The sequence below is a fragment of the Sceloporus occidentalis genome, unplaced genomic scaffold (genome assembly GCF_023333645.1).
Source record: "Sceloporus occidentalis isolate IW3139 unplaced genomic scaffold, rSceOcc1.0.p SCAF_7, whole genome shotgun sequence".
Taxonomy (NCBI): Eukaryota; Metazoa; Chordata; class Lepidosauria; order Squamata; family Phrynosomatidae; genus Sceloporus; species Sceloporus occidentalis.
In genome coordinates this window covers 56,306,044-56,324,010 of record NW_028316987.1, presented here as the reverse complement: position 1 = coordinate 56,324,010, position 17,967 = coordinate 56,306,044, and the positions used below count along the sequence as shown (strand labels likewise).

General features: G+C 40.8%; 1 protein-coding gene across 1 annotated transcript in view; it reads right to left on the bottom strand.

Moving 5' to 3' along the window:
* The window catches only part of JAZF1 (JAZF zinc finger 1), a 179,706-nt gene that overhangs the window by 57,524 nt on the left and 104,215 nt on the right, over positions 1 to 17,967 (bottom strand). Inside the window, exon 2 of the mRNA XM_089533038.1 lies at positions 7,892 to 7,964. Within this exon, the coding sequence (XP_089389164.1) occupies positions 7,892 to 7,964 (73 nt within the window). The remainder of the gene's footprint in view (positions 1 to 7,891; positions 7,965 to 17,967) is intronic.

Genomic DNA, 17,967 nt, shown 5'->3' with positions numbered 1-17,967 from the left:
GTCAACAAGGCTTAGTTTACCAGAGCAATATCAAAATTGCATGCACCTTACCTGCTGAAACAGATATTGCTGAAATGAAAGACTGGAGTAACAAGGAGTAGGGTTTTGTGTGGAAGCATGCTCAGCTCCATCCAGTTGGCTATTCTGTTGGATTCAATTTCTTGGACTGAGTGTTTTAACTCTGGTGTTGCTGCCATATTACAGAATTAATGCAGTTTGATACCGCTTCAGCTGTCATGGCTCCATCCTATGGAATCCTGGGATCTGTAGCTTGTTGTGGCACCAGAGCTCTCTCACAAAGAAGACTAAAGGGCTGTGCAAATGAGCAGTTTGGGCCGGCCTGGGGGCATAGTGTCTCCACGATGCATACCCTAGCTCACAGCATCATGATACTCCTCTGGTGCTGTGTACATACAATGCAGCATGCTGCCAAACCGTGGCAATGCAGTTATCGCACCCTTTGCAGGGTACAAAAAGAAGCCACTTTTTGCAGCTCCTTTTTGTGCCCTGCAAAGGCCAGATCGGGGCTGTGGCATGCGGTTGCTGTGGCCCCGATCTGGCTGTAACGGGGCAGATGGATGTCACCCCTTTGGGGCTGTGCGCACGGTCTAAATTTCTTACAAAATTAACAATCCCAGAATTCCACAGAATTGAGCCATGGCAGTCACAGTTATGTCAAACTGCATTAATTCTGAAGTGTTGATGAAGTCTTTGTGGTTCTCAAGTTTCTAGTAAATGCAACAACATGTAACTCCTGAGTTCCAATTGTGAGGAAAAGGTAGCGTAAAAATAAAGCTGATAAGAAGAAAATGAACTCATTTGAAATGTAGTGCTGGAGGAGAGTTCTATGGATATTGCAGATGGCTAAAAAGACAATAGATGGGTCCTACAGAAAATCAAGTGTTAAACTTTCCCTAGAAGTCAATATGACTAGAGATCGTCATATTTTGGACATATCGTGAGAAGGCATGACTCCCTAGAACAGACAATAATGCTTAGGAAGGTAAATGCCAGTAGAAAAAGAGGAAGATAACATTCCAGATGGATTGACTCAATCAAGGAAGCCACAGGTCTGAGTCTGTAAGACCTGAGCTGGCATGTTGAGAATAAGGTGACTTCGGGGGTCTCTCATTCATGGGATCAACATAAGTCAAAGTTGACTTGAAGTAATTAAGAATAGCAAAGTCTGATGTGCATGTTCTTCTTCCTAGCAGGAGCTCAGTTCTCCAAGGCTTCTGTTGAAGGACTAAGGCTTAGTCCCTTAAAACATTAAAACAAAGGGTTAGCCTGTATCTTATCTTATCTTATCTATTTTATTTTATTTTTATGTTGCCCTTATCCCAAAAAAGTGACCCAAGGCAGCTCACAAAATAAGTTAGAGTTGGGAAGCAGCTTTGGGAATTTCCTGCAGACACTTCCTACCTACCTCTATCTGTCTCACTCTCTTCATTGGCAGAGTTTAGCTGTACTCTGCTGTATGTTTTACTTTAGACTTTATTGCACCGGGGTTAAAACGTTCCCCGGTGCGTTCTAACGTGCACGAGCGGGGCTGCGCACGGAGCGTGATGGGAACCCGATGGGGCCCAGAACACCAGTTTACCGCACAGGGAATGCCGCAGTTGCCGCTGAGCTTTCCCATCGCGTTCCCATTGAGTTCCAGAGGGTGCCATTTCTGGGAACGCTTTGAAACAGTTCCCAGAAATGGAGCCCTCTGGAACTCAATGAGAATGCGATGGGAACGCCCGGTGGCAACTGCGGCATTCCCTGTGCGGTAAACTGGCGTTCTGGGCCTCATCGGGTTCCCATCACGCTCTGAGCGCGGCCCTGCTCGTGCACATTAGAACGCACTGGGGAACATTTTAACCCCGGTGCGATAAAGCTCTTTAAGTAAACCTTTTGTAAGCAACCTTAAAAAAAATAGGTTTCCTGTCTGGTCAGTAGCCACATGTGCCCAAAAGCCTTTCTGCAAAGCAAGTGTCCCTCATAGCGGCTTCATTAACAAACAAATAATGTTTGAAAGAGGAGGTATTTGTCTCCCATGCTAGTAGTACAGTAAGGCCCTTGGTATCTGCTAGGGTTTGGTTCCATGACCTACAGTGGATACCAAAATCTGTGGATGCTCACATCCCATTAAATATACTGGCAGAGTAAGATGGTGCTCTGTATATACAATGGTAAAATCTAGGTTTGCTTTGGGAATTAATATATATTTAAGATATTTTCAGGCTGTGGATGCTTGAATCATAGATAAAAAAATCCTTGGCTATGAAGAGTTGACTCTAGTTATTGCTACTGTCAAGATAGCTAACTGGAGCAGATGGGGCAAAGGCAGAGCCAAGGGAACCAGAGGCAAATCCATAAAAATTGCCAACAGCGTCTCATAACATGGGAAAAACTGGCAACCATGTCAAGCATCTGTTGTAATCTATGTCAAAGGAGTTTCATGTTTGTCCTCTCTCATATCTTACTGTAGCTATTGCATTTCAGTTTTCTTGACGCCAACAGAAATGGGGACTTCAAAGATAAAATGAACTGGCAGTAATTTGAAAATGTCATCATTTTCTCAGGAGCTATTCACATCAGGTACAGCTAATTATTAACACTGGATCCATATGATCAAAGTTATCATCCTTACAGTAACCAGCGTTGTAAGTTGTGCAAAAATAGTATTCTACGGTGAACTCACCATGGGTCAGCGTAAGAGGGGCGCCCCAAAGAAGAGATACAAGGACTCCCTGAAACAACATCTCAGGCTTGGCCAAATTGATCACCAACAATGGTCCGCCCTGGCCTCGCATCGGGAGGCATGGAGACGCACTATCCACGATGCTGCAGCCTTTTTCGAAAGCTCACGGCGAACGAGTCTCAATGAGAAACCACAACGCAGAAAAAACCACAACCCGGAAACATCACCCAAGGAGACTTTCCGCTGTGCATTCTGCAACCGGACCTGTTTGTCCCGGATTGGCCTTTCTAGTCACCAACGCGCTTGTACAAAGCGTGGGATGCGTCTTTCCTGAATCTTCATTCGCGAAGCAAAGCCAGAGAGAATTCGTGCAACCCAGATTTTGCTGGACTGCTCTACTCAGCACAACTGTTGAAAAGGATTGCTGGATGTTTCAGTACAACAACATCTAGAGAGTGTTATGATTTCCACTCCTGCAGTAGATAACTGAAACAAGTTGATCCAATGTTTATTAAGTATGATTAAGGCCTTATATAGACGGGTCAGCCTTCAGGCCAGTCTGTGGGTGGAGATGGGGCACAGTGTCCTGACAACACACGTCTTGACTCCGCCCCAGGGTGCCATGATGCTGCGTGCTGCTCCAGATGGTGCGCAGCATCATAGCATGCCTCCGGTGCTGCATCCAGATGATGCAGTGCCGAAGGGGTGCCATACAGCCACACCACCACAGTTATGGCACCCTTTGGAGGACACAAAAAGGATCTGCTTTTTGTGGCTCCTTTTTGCACCCTCCAAAGGCTGGAGGGCTGTGGCGTGAGTTTGCCACAGCCCCAAATCGGCCAGGAAAGGGGCGGTGTCTGCAGATCCCCTAAATCTAGATCCAGTCCTAAGGGTTACATCCAATTGTTAGTTTTAACTAGAGTAAACCTGCTGAATGGACATGTCTTACATATGTACTGATTGATGCCATTAATTCAATGCGTCTATTCTAAGTGTAACTAACAACTGGATTTAGCCCTATGTTTCTGTAGTGGTGGACTACGTAAACTACAATATATATTTTTTAAAATATAATAATAAAATATAAGTGAATATTACATTCCTCTAGGATTTAACTTCATTTGGTAATCATTATTTCTGTTTAGGACTAGTGCCAAACTGGCAGGTACTCTGTGATGTGCCACCCAAAGTACAACGAAGATTTGTTGGCTGTGTACATTTCACCCAAAACACCATAATAAGAACTCCCCCCTCCCCAAGATGGCAGACCACACATAAAAGAAGTAAATTACATAAAGCCAAAGCCATCTTGACTCAGGTATTGCAGCCAATGAGACTTTAAAACCACAAAGCCCGCAAAAATTGTAAACACACACAGTGGAAATGGCTGACAGTTTAAGGGGTTCACCAGCACCCTTTCTATGATGGAAAAAGTTAGAACTGCTATACATGAAAAATGGGAAAAGGCCACAAACTAACTCTGATATTTATTCAGATTATTATTTTTGAAGTTTATACAGCCTAATTTTAGTCCCATTTATATGTACCATATGGTCAGGGCTATAAATGCCATTTACCTGATAAATAGCAAGTTTGTGGAACCAACAAATCCAAAAATTTTATTACCTGAATGCCAAAGACAATCAGTTCCATTCATACAGCAGAGCCTTTAATGATAAGCTTACATTTTAAACAGAACTGGGTGGACGTCTAACAATGTACAGGATCAATACAGGCAACAGGACATTTGGTTAGTTAAACCCACCCTGGTTATCTGAAACAGCTGAGTTTGCAAAAAGTCCAGACATGCAATTGGAAAAGGTTTCACTGCCAAGTTTTCTGTTCTAGATGAAGAACGTCACACAGCTATTTGCACATTTTAAAAAAATCTACCAAAACACATGGATGAATGCAGATGCAGTACGTTAATTAGGTCCAGAGCTTGGAAAAGTTACTTTTAAAGAGTGGTATCTCCCAGAATTTCTCAGTTCTGGGAATTCTCATCTCAAAGGCATCTTTCCCAAGCTCTTGAAGACTAACATGCTTGAATAACTTTTATTCCTGCCTAACTGTTAACACATTCAGACTGTTATCTGAGAATTCAGCAGACATGTGTTTAAATCTGTCTTCAGTTTGAATTTTCTATCTAGGTTGCTTGGAATATTCACACTGAATTCATTACATATCAGCTTTCTTCCATAATGGAATTGAATAGAGGACTTCCATGAGTCTTCTTTAAAAGGTCCTGGTTAGACCCAGATTTAGTTAATAGGTGAAGAGAATAAGGAGCAGAGGGGAAAAGAAAGACTGCTTGGATGATTAAGGAGTTTCTAATTCAGATACTTCTTGTTCTTTATACAGAATGCAAACTCATTCCCAAAACATGTATGGATTCTTGCGTATCCCGAATTTTACTGTTCAAAAAGAAGAGGAAGACACCAGCAGATTTTGGGGAACTTCAATGTTTGCAACAATACAAAGGTAAAGAACAAATAATAAATAAAAAATGCCAAACAACTTTGAGAAGAAAACATCCCAAATGAGGATTGACCATGCTCTCAGTGGCCATTTCAAGGCTGCTATGTAATCTAGGGATTTGCAGTTTAGAGAGGGGCATGTAGAATTCTCAGCCAGAGAACTCTTTGGCTTCACTAAACTACAAACTCCAGAATTCCACGAGATGTTACCATGGCTGTTAAAGAGGAATATAGCACTATAACAGTGTAGTGTGATAAGGTTCTGAGTCAGAACACACCCAGAAATGAGTTAAAGAAACCCCCTGATGTAATAAGTTAGTCAAATAACTCAATACAAGTAGAATGTTACTTCCAAGCTTTGGGTAAGGTTAACCATAAAATGAACACTGACATATCTCAATACAACAGCGGCCACTGTGATGTAGCAGTTTGAGTGTTGGACTACAACTCTGGAGAACATAGTTCAAATCACCATTCAGGCATGGAAACCTGTTGGGTGACCTTGGGCAAGTCACACTCTCTCAGACTCAGAGAGCTCTGTGATACAGTCGCCTAAGGGTTGCCATACACTGGAAATGACTTGAAGGCACACAACAACTGGTCACTTAAGTGCAGGGAACTTCAGTGAGTCCTAGAGTCAATTTTCTAGCCTTGGGATTCTCCAAAGCTGCATGCACTACAAAAATGTCAAAAGAAAGGGGAAATAACTAGAAGTGGAAAGTAGACAGAAGTCACTAGTTTTGGGGTGAGGAGGTTTTGTTTTTTTAAAACATGTCTCACCACTCATAGATATTTCCAGAAAGGAGAATTCACCACTGGTTTACTGGGGGGGGGGGGGGGAGAGAGAACGATAGCTTGTGTGGCTGGCATGTGTCTGCTAGAGGAGCATAAAAGAAAGGTTTGAGGCATGCATTCCAGGGCCCACATGAATCCTAAGGTCACATTTTGCCCAGCCTGAATTACGTGTGCAGTTAAGCCTTTTGAAGACTTTGGAATGACTTATACATAAAGATGGATATGACTGTAGTTGTCTAAAATAGTGACTTCTTTTAACTCCGAATATAAGATCTATTACAATGAACCAGTAAGTTCCCAAGAAACCAACACTAGGTGAATAATTCTGCTTTCATGCCTTGTTAGTAGGCTTCCTGGAAACACCAAACTAAACACAATTTGTTTGCTTATATCCCATTTTTCCCCAGGGCTTGAGAATGGGATATTTGACTGCATTGATTGAAGCAAGCTGCTTTGTTCCTTTGATACAACTACTGCAGGAATCTGTTGGACAAGTCCCAGAAACAACTTGGATGTATCAAGTATTTCAAACTGACACAGAAACAAAATATCACAGCCATCATTCAAAGCTTGGCTCATCTTCAAAAGTAATACTTTTAATATAAACTGAACTGTCAGTAGTATTTTTGCAGCTCAGCTCAATCTCACAAATGTAATGAGAACAGGGGGAAATACACAGTAAGGCTGTTAATAAAATGCACTTCTTTTGGGAGACATGACAGCAAAATTTCTCAAAAAATAGAATACAGTGGGCCCTTGGTATCTCCTGGGGCTTGGTTCCAGGACTTCCTGTGCACACCAAAATCCATGGATGCTCAAGTCCCATTAAATACAATGGCACAGTAAAATTGTGTCCCTAATATAAAAGGGCAAAATCAAGGTTTGCCTATGGGATTTTGTATATTTTAAAAGTATTTTTAAGCCACAGACACTTCAATCTGTGGATAAAAACTCAGTGGATAAGGAGGGCTAACTGTATCCATATTAAATAAATTTTCTGAACCTAGGATGAGAGCCAGTGTAGCGTCGAGAGCCAGTGTTGTGTAACGGTTTGAGTGTTGGACAAGGACCCCGAGAAAGCAGGGTTCAAATCCCCACTCAGTCATTACAACCCATTGGGTGACATTGGACAAGTCACACTCTTTCAGCCTTAGAGGAAAACAATGGCAACCCCTCCCCACTGAACAAATCTTGAGAAGAAAACACTGTGATGGGTTCACCTTAAGGTCACCATAAGTCATAAATGACTCAAAGGCATACAACAACAACAAATGTAAAATGGCAAGCGAGATTATAAAAGCACTGTAAACATTTGCTAGCATAAATCCATAATTATCGCAGTTCACAATTTTTTAAAAAGTACAGCGGACTCTTCCCATCCACAAGGGTTCAGTTCTGGCCCTCCCCACAGCTGGCAAAAAGTGGACCATTGTGCCCCATATTCAAGCCACCTTGAATTTTATTTTGGGAGAAAGGCAGGATATAAATGCCACAAATAAATAAATAAATAATATTATTCAATGGCGGCAATGTGCACAAGGACACATCAGTGCATCTGTGTGTATGTGCCTACAATGAATAATACAGGCTGTGATGATCTGTGGGCAGTCAAATCCACGGCTCACTGGCTCACTGATACAAAGGGTCCACCGTATTTTCCACTCTTTCTCATTCACAGGGTTGGTGTCTTGAACCCATCAAGATGTTGATGGGTTGCAAGTGCTATCATCCCTCACCACTGGCTATGTTGGAACTCACACACTACCCAATCCTGATATATATATATATATATATATATATATATATATATATATGGAATTTTTTGAATGCCTAATCTATATATTTGGCAACAAGTGCATAAAATTTTTATTAAAAGAAACAGGAAGAAATCACTTTCTTCAAAGCTCCAGAAATATATAAGAAACAATCTTACCTATTAATGTAACTGAGAGCAACGTAGGTTGGTTGTTGTAGTTCTTGTTTCTCTAGTACACGTGGGTCTGTGTCTGTAATAAAAAAGTATATAAACTGTTAGCAGGATTGAGTAAATCAGATAATGTGGATACAGAGCATCTGATGTCCTGATTTCTGGATCATACACAGAACAAAATAATTATTTCTTCATTCATAAAAAACCAGACATATTGAAATACTTTTCTCTCTTTTTAAAAAAAGTTTATCATTAGTACATATCATTTCTACATTAAATTAGTAAAAGTGAAAACGAGTACTAAATGACAGAGAGAATCCCCTTCCATCTGCAATTATGTATCTGCAAGTGAATAATCTTTAAAGAAGAGTTAATGAAACCAATCAGATCCATATTTAGATGGCAGTTACATCTGCCAAGAACTGCCTTCCATGGATGACATGAAAGAATGCCATTTAGTATTTCTGATTAGTTAAATATTCAGCTAGATTTAGCTGATGCATTATCTTTTTCATGATGAAAGTATGCCTAGTCATGTGGTACAAAGGAGTTAAGATAAGAAGTGGCTATACTTCCAAGATCACGTTTTTTCCATCTTTGTCATACCAATAAACAGGACTATTAAATCCCTGAGGGAGAAATCCTCTAACACATTTAGAGAAAAAAATGGAGAGTTCATCTAGGCTCAAAAGTCCTAAAAGAGAAGAGTCCAAGATGTAGCAATTATATATGCCCAGCACCTTGGAGAAGAGTTCTGGGACTCTGACCTGTTCTAGATAACATGGGCCCGAAACAGACAGGTCAAAAGAAGCGGCTTTCAGCCACTTCAGGGGCATGGCGGGTAGATGATGCACACTCCTGGAGTGGCCAGAAGCCGCCCAGAGGCCACCTAAGGTGGCCCAAAGATGCCAGCAAAAGGAGCGGTGAAAATCCGCTCCTTACGAACGGCCCATTCGGGACAGCAGCAGCGGTCCACTTTGAGAATGGGCCATGCAGTCATCCCAGTTCCTGGGTGATCACAGGGCGATCGCAGGCAGAACTGTGGCTTATTTGATTTGAGTTTCCTCATCTGTAATATGGTCTTCTCCTTTTCTTGTTGCCTTCTATCTTACCAAGCATTACAATCTTTTCTAGCGAGTCATGTCCTCTAGTGATATGCCCAAAGTACAACAGCCTCAAATCAAGAGACATTTATTTGTCTTTTTGGCATTCGATGGTATCTGCAGAACTCTCCTCCTGCACCATATTTCAGTGAGTGGGTTTTCTTCCTGTCATCTTTCTTCACTGTCCAGCTTTTACAACCATACAAGAAACTGGAAATCTGATGGTATGGAAAATTCTGACCTTAGTATTTAATGGACCTGAGCAGAAGGGCAGTATATCACAGGCCATGCCCATGGTACTCTGTCCCTGAGTATGAATCCAGGCTTGTGTTTACATGCTTGCCTGCCATCGTGCCATGGGTCCACTGCCGCCATACACCACTGGCTACCACCATTGTTGCTATCTGTCCTGAAAATCTCTGTCACTGCCTGAAAGGGCAGAAACAAGTTGCCAGACTACACCCTCTTCCATCAGAGGCTGTGGTGGTGGTTTTCAGGATGAACACAATGGCAACAATAGGTAAGGGGTGCATGGGGCCATCCAGTATGCCAGCTGTCACAAGCAAACAGCCAGGTTTGTTTTGTTTTTTTACTGGATTAAGGCCCCTTTGGGCCAGGATTGATCTGGAAATGCCGGACTACATGTGAAAGGGATCTAGGAGCCCTAGTAGATCACAAGTTGAACATGAGTCAACAATGTGATGTGGCAGCTAAAAAGGCCACAATGTGATTCTAGGCTGCATCAACAGAAGTATAGTGTCTAGATCAAGGGAAGTAATAGTGCCACTTTATTGTGCTTTGGTCAGGTCTCACCTGGAATACTGCGTCCAGTCCTGGGCACCACAATTCAAAAACTGTGGCGGGTTATAGACCGCCCATTTGGGGCGGGCTGTACCCGCCCCTTTCCCCGGAGTATCGGGGCCTCAGTATGCAGAGCGGCAGCCGCTGAGGCCCCGATCCGCCGCTTTTAGGCTGCAGGGAAGCAGCAAAATGCCGCTTCCCCACAGCCTGAAAAGGGGTGTCCCTGGGGCTTCAAGCCCCAAGGACACCCCGCGGCGGCGGGGAGAAGAGAAAGGGGCCGCTTGGCCCCTTTCTCTTTTAGTCCGCTGGGTGCAGCCGTCTGAAGGCTGCGCCCAGCGGACTAAACCAGGAAGGAGCTCTGAAACGGAGCTCCTTCCTGCTCCGTGTTCAGGGCGCACTAAGCGCCCTGGCGCGGAGCAAGGACGTCACGTCCGCGCCACCCTGTCTAGAGGCGGCGCGGCTGTGACGTCCTCACGGCGGCAGCCGTATGGAAGGGCCACCGCCGTTTAGTGCGTGACGAGCACGCATTAGGGTTAGGGTGGTGCGGAAGCACCGCCCTTTTGTAATCCTAGTGCGTGCTCGTCACGCACTAAAGTGCCGGTCTGTAACCGGCCAATGTTGAGAAGCTGGAGCATGTCCATAAGAGGGCAACCAAAATGGTGAAGGGTCTGGAAACCATGCCCTATGAGGAGAGATTTAAGGAGCTAGGATGTTTAGCCTGGAGAAGAAAAGATTAAGAGGCGATGTGATAGCCTTGTTTAAATATTTGAAGAGCTGTCATATTGAGGATGGAGCAATCTTGTTTTCTGCTGCTCCAGAGAATAGGACCCAGAACAATGGATGCAAGCTACAGGAAAAGCGATTCCACCTCAACATTAGGAGGAACTTCCTGACAGTAAGAACTGTTTGACAGTGGAACATACTCCCTTGGAGTGTGGTGGAGTCTCCTTCTTTGGAGGTCTTTAAACAGAGGCCATCTGTTGGGTATGCTTTGATTGAGAGTTCCTGGCAGGGGGTTAACAGGGGGTTCGACTGGATGGCCTTTTGGTCTCTTCCAACTCTATGGTGCTATGATTCTACTCTTTAAGGAGTATAGTGTGTTTATATCCTTACTATGTTCTGTTCACCAGTAGACATAAAAGTGATGTGGCAGTGAAGGAAAAAGTGAGTTCACAATGTTAATGCCTTGTCCCCTGTCACCACCCCATAATATTTCAGATGATTAGGGCATGTGGGGCATGACCTCTGATGTTCTTATAAAACAAACATGTTCAAATGGAAAAAGGTGGTCCTTAAGGTTTTTTTAATTTTAGCACTTGGAACCCCACAAATGTTCAGGTACACTGTTCTAAATTATGATTCTAGATCCAGAAGGACAGGAAAAAAGAGAACAACAAGGACAACTTTGCTAAATCTCTGTAATATGTCAGAAGAAAGATGTACAGAATGTAGCTATCCCCCACCTTTCAAAACCCGTTCCCCACTGTATAAAACCCAAGGCACCACACAATAAATTAAAACAAAGGACAGCTAAAAAAACTTAATGCAAAAGTTAAATAGCATTTAAATAATTCTATTGAAATACAAAATTAAAAGCGTTACAAACACATTTAAAACCAAATAAAAAAAGATAAAAGCACATATGGGTTTGTTGCATTAGTGAAGCATTACTGAGAAGCAACTTCCCCAATAAAATTGTAAAAAGAGGAAATCAAATTTGAGATTATCAAATGCTTTCTGACACAATACTATTGCAGTAGTTCTAAAGCAATTTTTAAAGCAGTGACAGGATTAGTGTATGCCATGTAAACTTCCAATATCCTCTTTTATATTACCATTCTTACTACTACACTATATAATTTGGACAGGATTATCTTTATGATGACCCAATTCTACATATCACAGAAGAAACAAAGCAATGTTTAGAAGCGGGAGGACAAGTTTATGTATTAGCCCACATACAGAAATCCCCACCAGTGCTTATATGGAGCATGTACGTATGTAAATGTGTGAATTTGTTGTGAGCATAAGGTGGAGGCTAGCAGATGTCAAGAAATGCAACATGGGATATGCAGTTATAGAAATAAAATATGTATGTGAGAAGCAAAATGACTAAGCATGTATAGACAGAGAAATCACACAGGTGTAAAAGGTGATCTAATTTGGAAGTCTTGGGAGCCAAGGACAAATTTTGGAATGAATATTGGCAACACCTGAGACTTGTTTCATGGACAAGATAATCAGATCATATTCATGGGTTGGACTTGAGTCTGGGGTGAACAAAGTCAACCAATCATGTGAATGTACACACCCAGTGGGTGGCACCTAACAATAGCTATAATAATTGCCAGTTTTGTTAATGTGCTGCTGGTTGTTGTGGATGGTTAGTTGGGCATATTCTGAAAGCAAGAATTGTAACTGTATATAGTGTATAGTAGAATGAAATAGTACTTTTGTTTAAGACTACAAAGTCGTTTGGTGTCTTGAGTGAAAACAACAAGAGTCAGCAAATTCTGATGGTGTTGGAGACATCAGAGGAAGAAGAGTGAGAAAGCCTGAAGAGGTTTGTCAGGGTCTTCAGCTTATTCTCAGAAACTCTGCTGCTTTGGAAGAAAGCAATAACCACTGGCCAAAACTGGTCAGCTCAGCTTCATTAACTTGGTGGTGAGTTACAGCCTGAGGTGAAGTGCAACAACTCCCATCATCCCTGACAGCAGAAATCTTGAAGATGGGTAAAAAGTACAAGAAAATGGGGAAATCTATTTTAGTATAATCAGATTAAGGAATTTTTAGCTTTTCCAGACATGCAGAATTAACCTGTCTCAGTCCTGTTTCCAAATAGAGAGATTCTGCTTAGCTGCAATGACACAGGCTACTGTCTGAAACACTAATATTAGGGCTGATTCTTATAACAGTGTTGCACCAAAGCATATTGAATTCTACATGAAAATATTAGGAAACATATTAAGAGAAAAGGGTCCTTTAAATGAACAAAGCCAGACCATCATCTTGTTGTTGAGACATTTCATATGCTCCCATGAAAACACACAGAGCAGGACCAATTTAGAATATTCTGTTGAGAGCAGCCATCTATTTCCTTTGAATGCTCCAAATTCTAATTTTCCTTGTCTCCACCTTGTCTGCAAATTATTTTCTAAAGCTTTCAATCAGAAATTCAAATCAGAGCATGCATGTACATACACAATAAAATGCATGCCACTGGCATTATTTCCTTCTGAAAGGGGGAAACAAAAAGGAAAATCAATTCCTTACAAAATTGATTTTCCAGTCTGAATGAAAAAAGGCTTGTAATAAAAAAACTCAAAACCAGTGTGCTAATCTCATCATTTTGCTACATGAATGCAACATAGAAATAAAGATATGAGCAGAAGAATTTGATTTATATATTTAATCTACTATGTTCTTTGAGAGCCAGTGTCTAAATCTAACTATTAGTCCAAACTAGAGTAAACCTTTTGAATCAGCAGAACTCATATATGTCTTCATACGTTCTTACTGATTCAATGGGGCTACTCAGGTTGGCACTCTCAACTGGATTTAGTGGGTCAAAGAAGCTTTGGTTTTCTACCATCTTGCCTTTAAAGTCCTGGTTATGATTTATAAAGCCATATACGGCTTGTAGCTTAAATCCAAACTATCTTCATGAGATTGCCTGGGCCTTGAGATCTGCACAAAAGGCCTTTCTTTCAACACATCTCCTTCAGAAACACAATGAATGGGGTTGTGTGATAGGGCTTTCTTGGTGGCTGCCCCCAGGGTCTGGAACTCTCTTCCTAGGAAATCTAAGATGGCTCCTTCCTTGCCTCCTGTCAGCTTTAAAATTGCTTTTTATCATTTTAATTATCTCTTTTAAAAGTTTAGTTTTATTTCAATTTTTATCTTTCATGCTTTTCACTATATTGCACTTATTTTAATTTGCAAGATGACTTCAGTCCCAGTATTGGGGGAAAAGAACACTATAAATAAAAGTAACAACAGAAATAATGAGACACTGACAAACGCATATATAAATAGCATCATAGCAAATATTGGGAAAATAACTATGTCTAGTAAATGTGATATATTGTTATTATTGTGTGTTTTCAAGTCGTTTCGGACGTATGGCAACCCTATCACAGGTTTTTTTTGGCAAGTTTCTTCAGTGGGGGTGTTGCCATTGTCATCCTCTAAAGCTATGAGAGCATGACTTGCCCAGGGTCAGCCAGTGGGTTTCATGGCTGAGCGGGGATTCAAACCCTGTTCTCCACAGTCATACACCACACTGACTTTCATATAAAGTGAAAAATAAAATTGTTGACAACCTTATCAGTTTGTGCAGCAAGATTGTGCTGACTTATTATGAAAAACACCATGATAAAGTGGTGCAGTAATACATTGGAATCTATTGGAAAAAATATGATTTTCAGCACCTCTTGGAAAAGAAAAGAACTGTGGTTCCACTATGGGATTCAAGACGGGTAATATGATAGGTACTATGGAAGCAATGCAAAACGGACTAACAAAACATCTGAATAATACTGCCACCAACAGAATTACAATATCACAATTACAAAAAACAAAACAAATAAAAAACCCACTGTCTGGGAATGTGCCATAGTATCTGACACTATCTCTCTCATTCCTAGATTCTTGAATAGAATCCAAATCATTGATGGTCCAAAACGCCAGTCACTAATACCTGGTAGATGTTGAATCTCATATCATAATAATTTACGAATATGAAGTGATTCAAATAAAAAACTGCAAGCCATCAGCTTGTGAGTAAGCATGCCAATCTGGCATTTTTAGTTTCCTGAACTTGAACTATGTGGCAGTAAGGAAGAGGTGTTAGGACTTGTCTTACACCATATTGGGAGTCCCTATGCAACAGTAATACCCCACCTGCCCCCAGCGCTATATATTTGACACTTCTCTTTCCAGCTGTTGTTACAGATCAATGGATTAAGTTACTAATGCAACCATTCTATGCATATTTACGTGGAAATAAGTCCACCATCATCAACGGTTCAGCATATACAACTGTAGTATTTGGTCTTAATAAAATTGCAGCTCTGTAATGGTTTACAATAATCACTCTTCTACTCTAAATTGTGTGAACCACCTGTTATTAACAGGGCTCTGGGACACACTTTGCAAGCAACATGAAAAACTTATTCATATGTATTGAGGAAAACAGTTATTTTTTTCTCATTTCTGTAAATGCATCCTAAAAGCACTTGCACTCACAAAGCCATATTGCTGTGTACAGCAATTCCTGTCAAAGCAATCTAGAATAAGACAATAATTCTTTTAACACTTACTTGCTAATAAGCACTATTAGATTCAATGGGACACTTCTGAGTAGAGAGAAAAGTCTACAACCCCAAAAGAAACTGACACAGAAACAGCTGTACACAACTATGAAAACCATTAGTGATATTCTCAGTATTTCACCTTTAAGAAAGGTATTCTCTCTCATCATTACATTTCATACAATCTTTCACTTACATAGCCAATCCAATATGATTGTTCATATGTTCTTAATATAATGGAAAGAGGCCACAGTAAGCACTCTACTCATGTAGCCTCGGCATTATGTTTTTCTAATTAGGTTTTGGCTGCAGATGACTATCTTGTGATCCATTGGGATCCTGTTCATACTACACAAGTATATCACTATTAGTTTTTGTGGGTTTTTCAGGCTATGTGGCCATGTTCTATAAGAGTTTGTTCCTGACATTTCACCACAGATGCTGGTGAAACGTCAGGAATAAACTCTTACAGAACATGGCCGCATAGCCTGAAAAACCCACAAAAAACTATGGATGCCGGCCATGAAAGCCTTCGACTTCACATATATCACTATTATTTAATCCAATTTGGCATGGTTTCATCCTCTAGGGTTGGTAGTTTGGTGAGGCACTGGATCACTCCTCTGGCTGAAAATTCTAAATATCCCTCCTGAAACAATACTCCCCATGGTTCCATAGGATGCAATCATAGCAGTTAAAGTGGAATCATAGTGCTATAATTGTGTAGTGTGTTGTGTAGTGTGTAGTGCTGTATTCATTGGTTCCATGTTCCCCTTTCTTTTAGTGAAACAGAATGTTAATTATTCCTCCTGGAAGCTTCCAAGAGTGGCAATTAACTTTTTAAACAGGCTGTAGAGTCCCCTGTACTGTTTAATATTCAAGAAATACAGATTAGTCAAAAATGAACTTCCAGCCACTTCCACTTTTTGGGAGAGGAGCAATTTCACCAGCTTGTGCAGCCCCAGACTTTCCATACTTATCCACCTGGAAACTGTGAACAACAGTGTGAAAAAAGACTGTATAGTTTCCGCCAGCTGTAGGCCAAATAGGGAACTATGTCAGGGTAGTTGTACTTATGTCTCTTTCTTATGCCACACAAATGCTTTCAGTCAAATTGCCTTCATAGCATTTCTGAGCAATAATTGCTAAAATGTACTCTTTAACAGCATCTAAGGTTTGCCTAATAGTCTATATTTACCCGCTGATGCTTGCTGATCTTTCATGAGCAGATCCCAAATATCCATATGAATATTTTTGTAGTTCCTTTAAAAAATATCTTGTTGTTGTTATTATTGTTGTTGTTAATTAATTCATTTTGCAGCTGATCTTTGGAAACAGTATGGTTTCTAAACTATTTATTTCCCATTTACTGCATTTAATAAATCTTTCAGAGTATTGTATAAAAATGTAAAGAAGCATAATTCCTGCAATGCAGAGAATAAATAATCAGCAATAAAAATAACAACATCAATTGAACAATGAAAGGGGTTAAAGATAAGCACTCACAATACAATTCTCACTACAATGATCAGTACTGTCAAGAAAAAAAGAAGAAGCCTGAATTAAAATGCCTAAAACATGCTACCGTCGCTTTCTCCTGAAAACCGGGGCCATCATTTCCAGAGGTCTAACAGCAGGAATATCGAACTGATATATTAATAAACACAATTTAAAATATGAAACGATCCAATTTACTTCAAATCTGTCTACATTTTGACCATCCTACAGATCAAAATCTTAAGCCATTTCTAAATTCTCATCAAGCTCACCTTGTTTACACAATCTGCGTACCTACCTATGCAATTTTAACATTACTGGTACCTTGCTTTGGCCTATTCCCCAGAGATAAGATGGCTTTGGAGATTTAAAGCTAAATAGCCTCCCATGGAAAAGCCAGCAGCTACCATTTTAAGAGCTTATGGAGAGATTTCTTGTCTTCTCTCTTTTAAAAATATTGCCGCTTACATCCTGCCCCACACATAGCGGACGTCTAACTAGATGGTGAAATACATGCTTCACCCTCCCTACTTCTCCCTGCTTTCCCATGTTATCACCTTTCTCCTTTAGTGCCTTTTAGTCTGCACTTGCTCACTCACACATATCACCTCCTTTCCCCGCCACATTCCTCTGACTAATTTTTCAGTCTCCCCCAGATATGCCCCTTTCAAGGCAGTTCTGCTCCCAATCTTGATTTTTTTGTGTTGCCACAAGATATCTCAGTGGTCAGAACAGGCCTGCTATTGGCAGTGCCTTCAGAAAAGATAGGACCTGGCTTAGGAAGATAGGCCAAAACAGGCACATAAAAATGCCAAGTGGAGGCTTTCAACTTTCCTTTAAGCATTAGCTAGGTAGTAAAATCATCCGAAAGTAGTCTAAACAGTTTCACATGGGATATCCACAGTGCCTTAAATGTGTCTGCAAATGACAAACGTTCCTTGAAAATCCTTGACTAACAAGCTGTGCTTTTTGTTGGTCTTTTGTGGAGTAAGGGTGTGTGTGTGTGTGTCATGGTGGAGGGAAGGAACCACCACTGCCTTAAGCTACTGTACATAAAACGACTACAGCTGTCATTTATTCTGAACAGATCAGTTGTTGGTCATGTCCAAACATCATCTTAAACCACTTGCTTCCTGAGTTAGTGTGTGGTACTAATGACTCATTATTTTATGGCTCTCCTTGCATAATCAAGAACTTTAAATTCAAAAGTAGGAGAGTATGAATGTAAGTGAGTTAATTGTGGTTTGACGTATGAAATATTTTTTATGTTTTTAAGTTGTTTTGTGTAGTTTATGTTCTTTGTGTTTGTTCTGGTGTTTGCTTTTGTGTTGCTTTTTAATGTTTTATGTTTTTGTTTTAATCTTGA